The sequence below is a fragment of the Octodon degus genome, unplaced genomic scaffold (genome assembly GCF_000260255.1).
Source record: "Octodon degus isolate 3935 unplaced genomic scaffold, OctDeg1.0 scaffold00065, whole genome shotgun sequence".
Lineage (NCBI taxonomy): Eukaryota > Metazoa > Chordata > Mammalia > Rodentia > Octodontidae > Octodon > Octodon degus.
Window position 1 is genome coordinate 12,156,758 of NW_004524641.1, and position 651 is coordinate 12,157,408.

A 651-nucleotide genomic window follows, 5' to 3' on the forward strand; every position below is an offset into this window, starting at 1 on the left:
AATAGCGAGAGCAGATGAAGGGTGCAGTAGAGCGCTGCAGCTGGCTTCAGGGCCCTGAGGCCGTGTCCTTAGTGTGTTGACTTGCTGCAGGGAGGCTGGGGTGGAGCAAGGGTAGGGCCTTGCGCATAGGAGGCAGCTGATAGCAGTCACAGGGGCCCATTTCTGGCATCCCCTGAGTTACTTTCTGGCCCTTGAGTGGCTGGCTGGCCTTATGGGCTTTGAGGTGGAACACGTGATATAAATAGAACATGGAGAGTAAGCGGGAGAGAGAATTAGATGACACCATTTGAACGAGAGCCATTTGCTTTGTTCACTCCGCACCACCAGCCAGCACCTCTTAAAAGAAGTCTGAGCCCTCCTTGGACTCTTCACTGGCAGAAAACCTGTGAGCATAATAGAGTCCTTTCATGTGCTAACTCTTTGGCTGGGTGCTGCTCATTTAAGTAGGATGTGATGACAGAGCTTCCTTCCAGTGACCATATTGTGAATGACAGAGGCTAATGTAATGCCTTTTTACAACTCTTGTCACCTATGGAAAAGAGTTGCTAAACAATTGACCATTTCTAAATTTTAACACAGGGGCTGGGGAGATAGCTCAGTGGAATGAATGCTTCCCTGGCAAGCTTAAGGGCCTGAGTTCAATCCCCGGTT

General features: G+C 49.8%; 1 protein-coding gene across 1 annotated transcript in view; it reads left to right on the forward strand.

The window, feature by feature from the left end:
* The first annotated feature begins 276 nt into the window (after window positions 1–276).
* The window catches only part of Stk39 (serine/threonine kinase 39), a 263,677-nt gene continuing 263,302 nt past the window's right edge, over window positions 277–651 (forward strand). Inside the window, exon 1 of the mRNA XM_023719212.1 lies at window positions 277–385. Coding sequence (XP_023574980.1) covers window positions 277–385 — 109 coding nt within the window. The remainder of the gene's footprint in view (window positions 386–651) is intronic.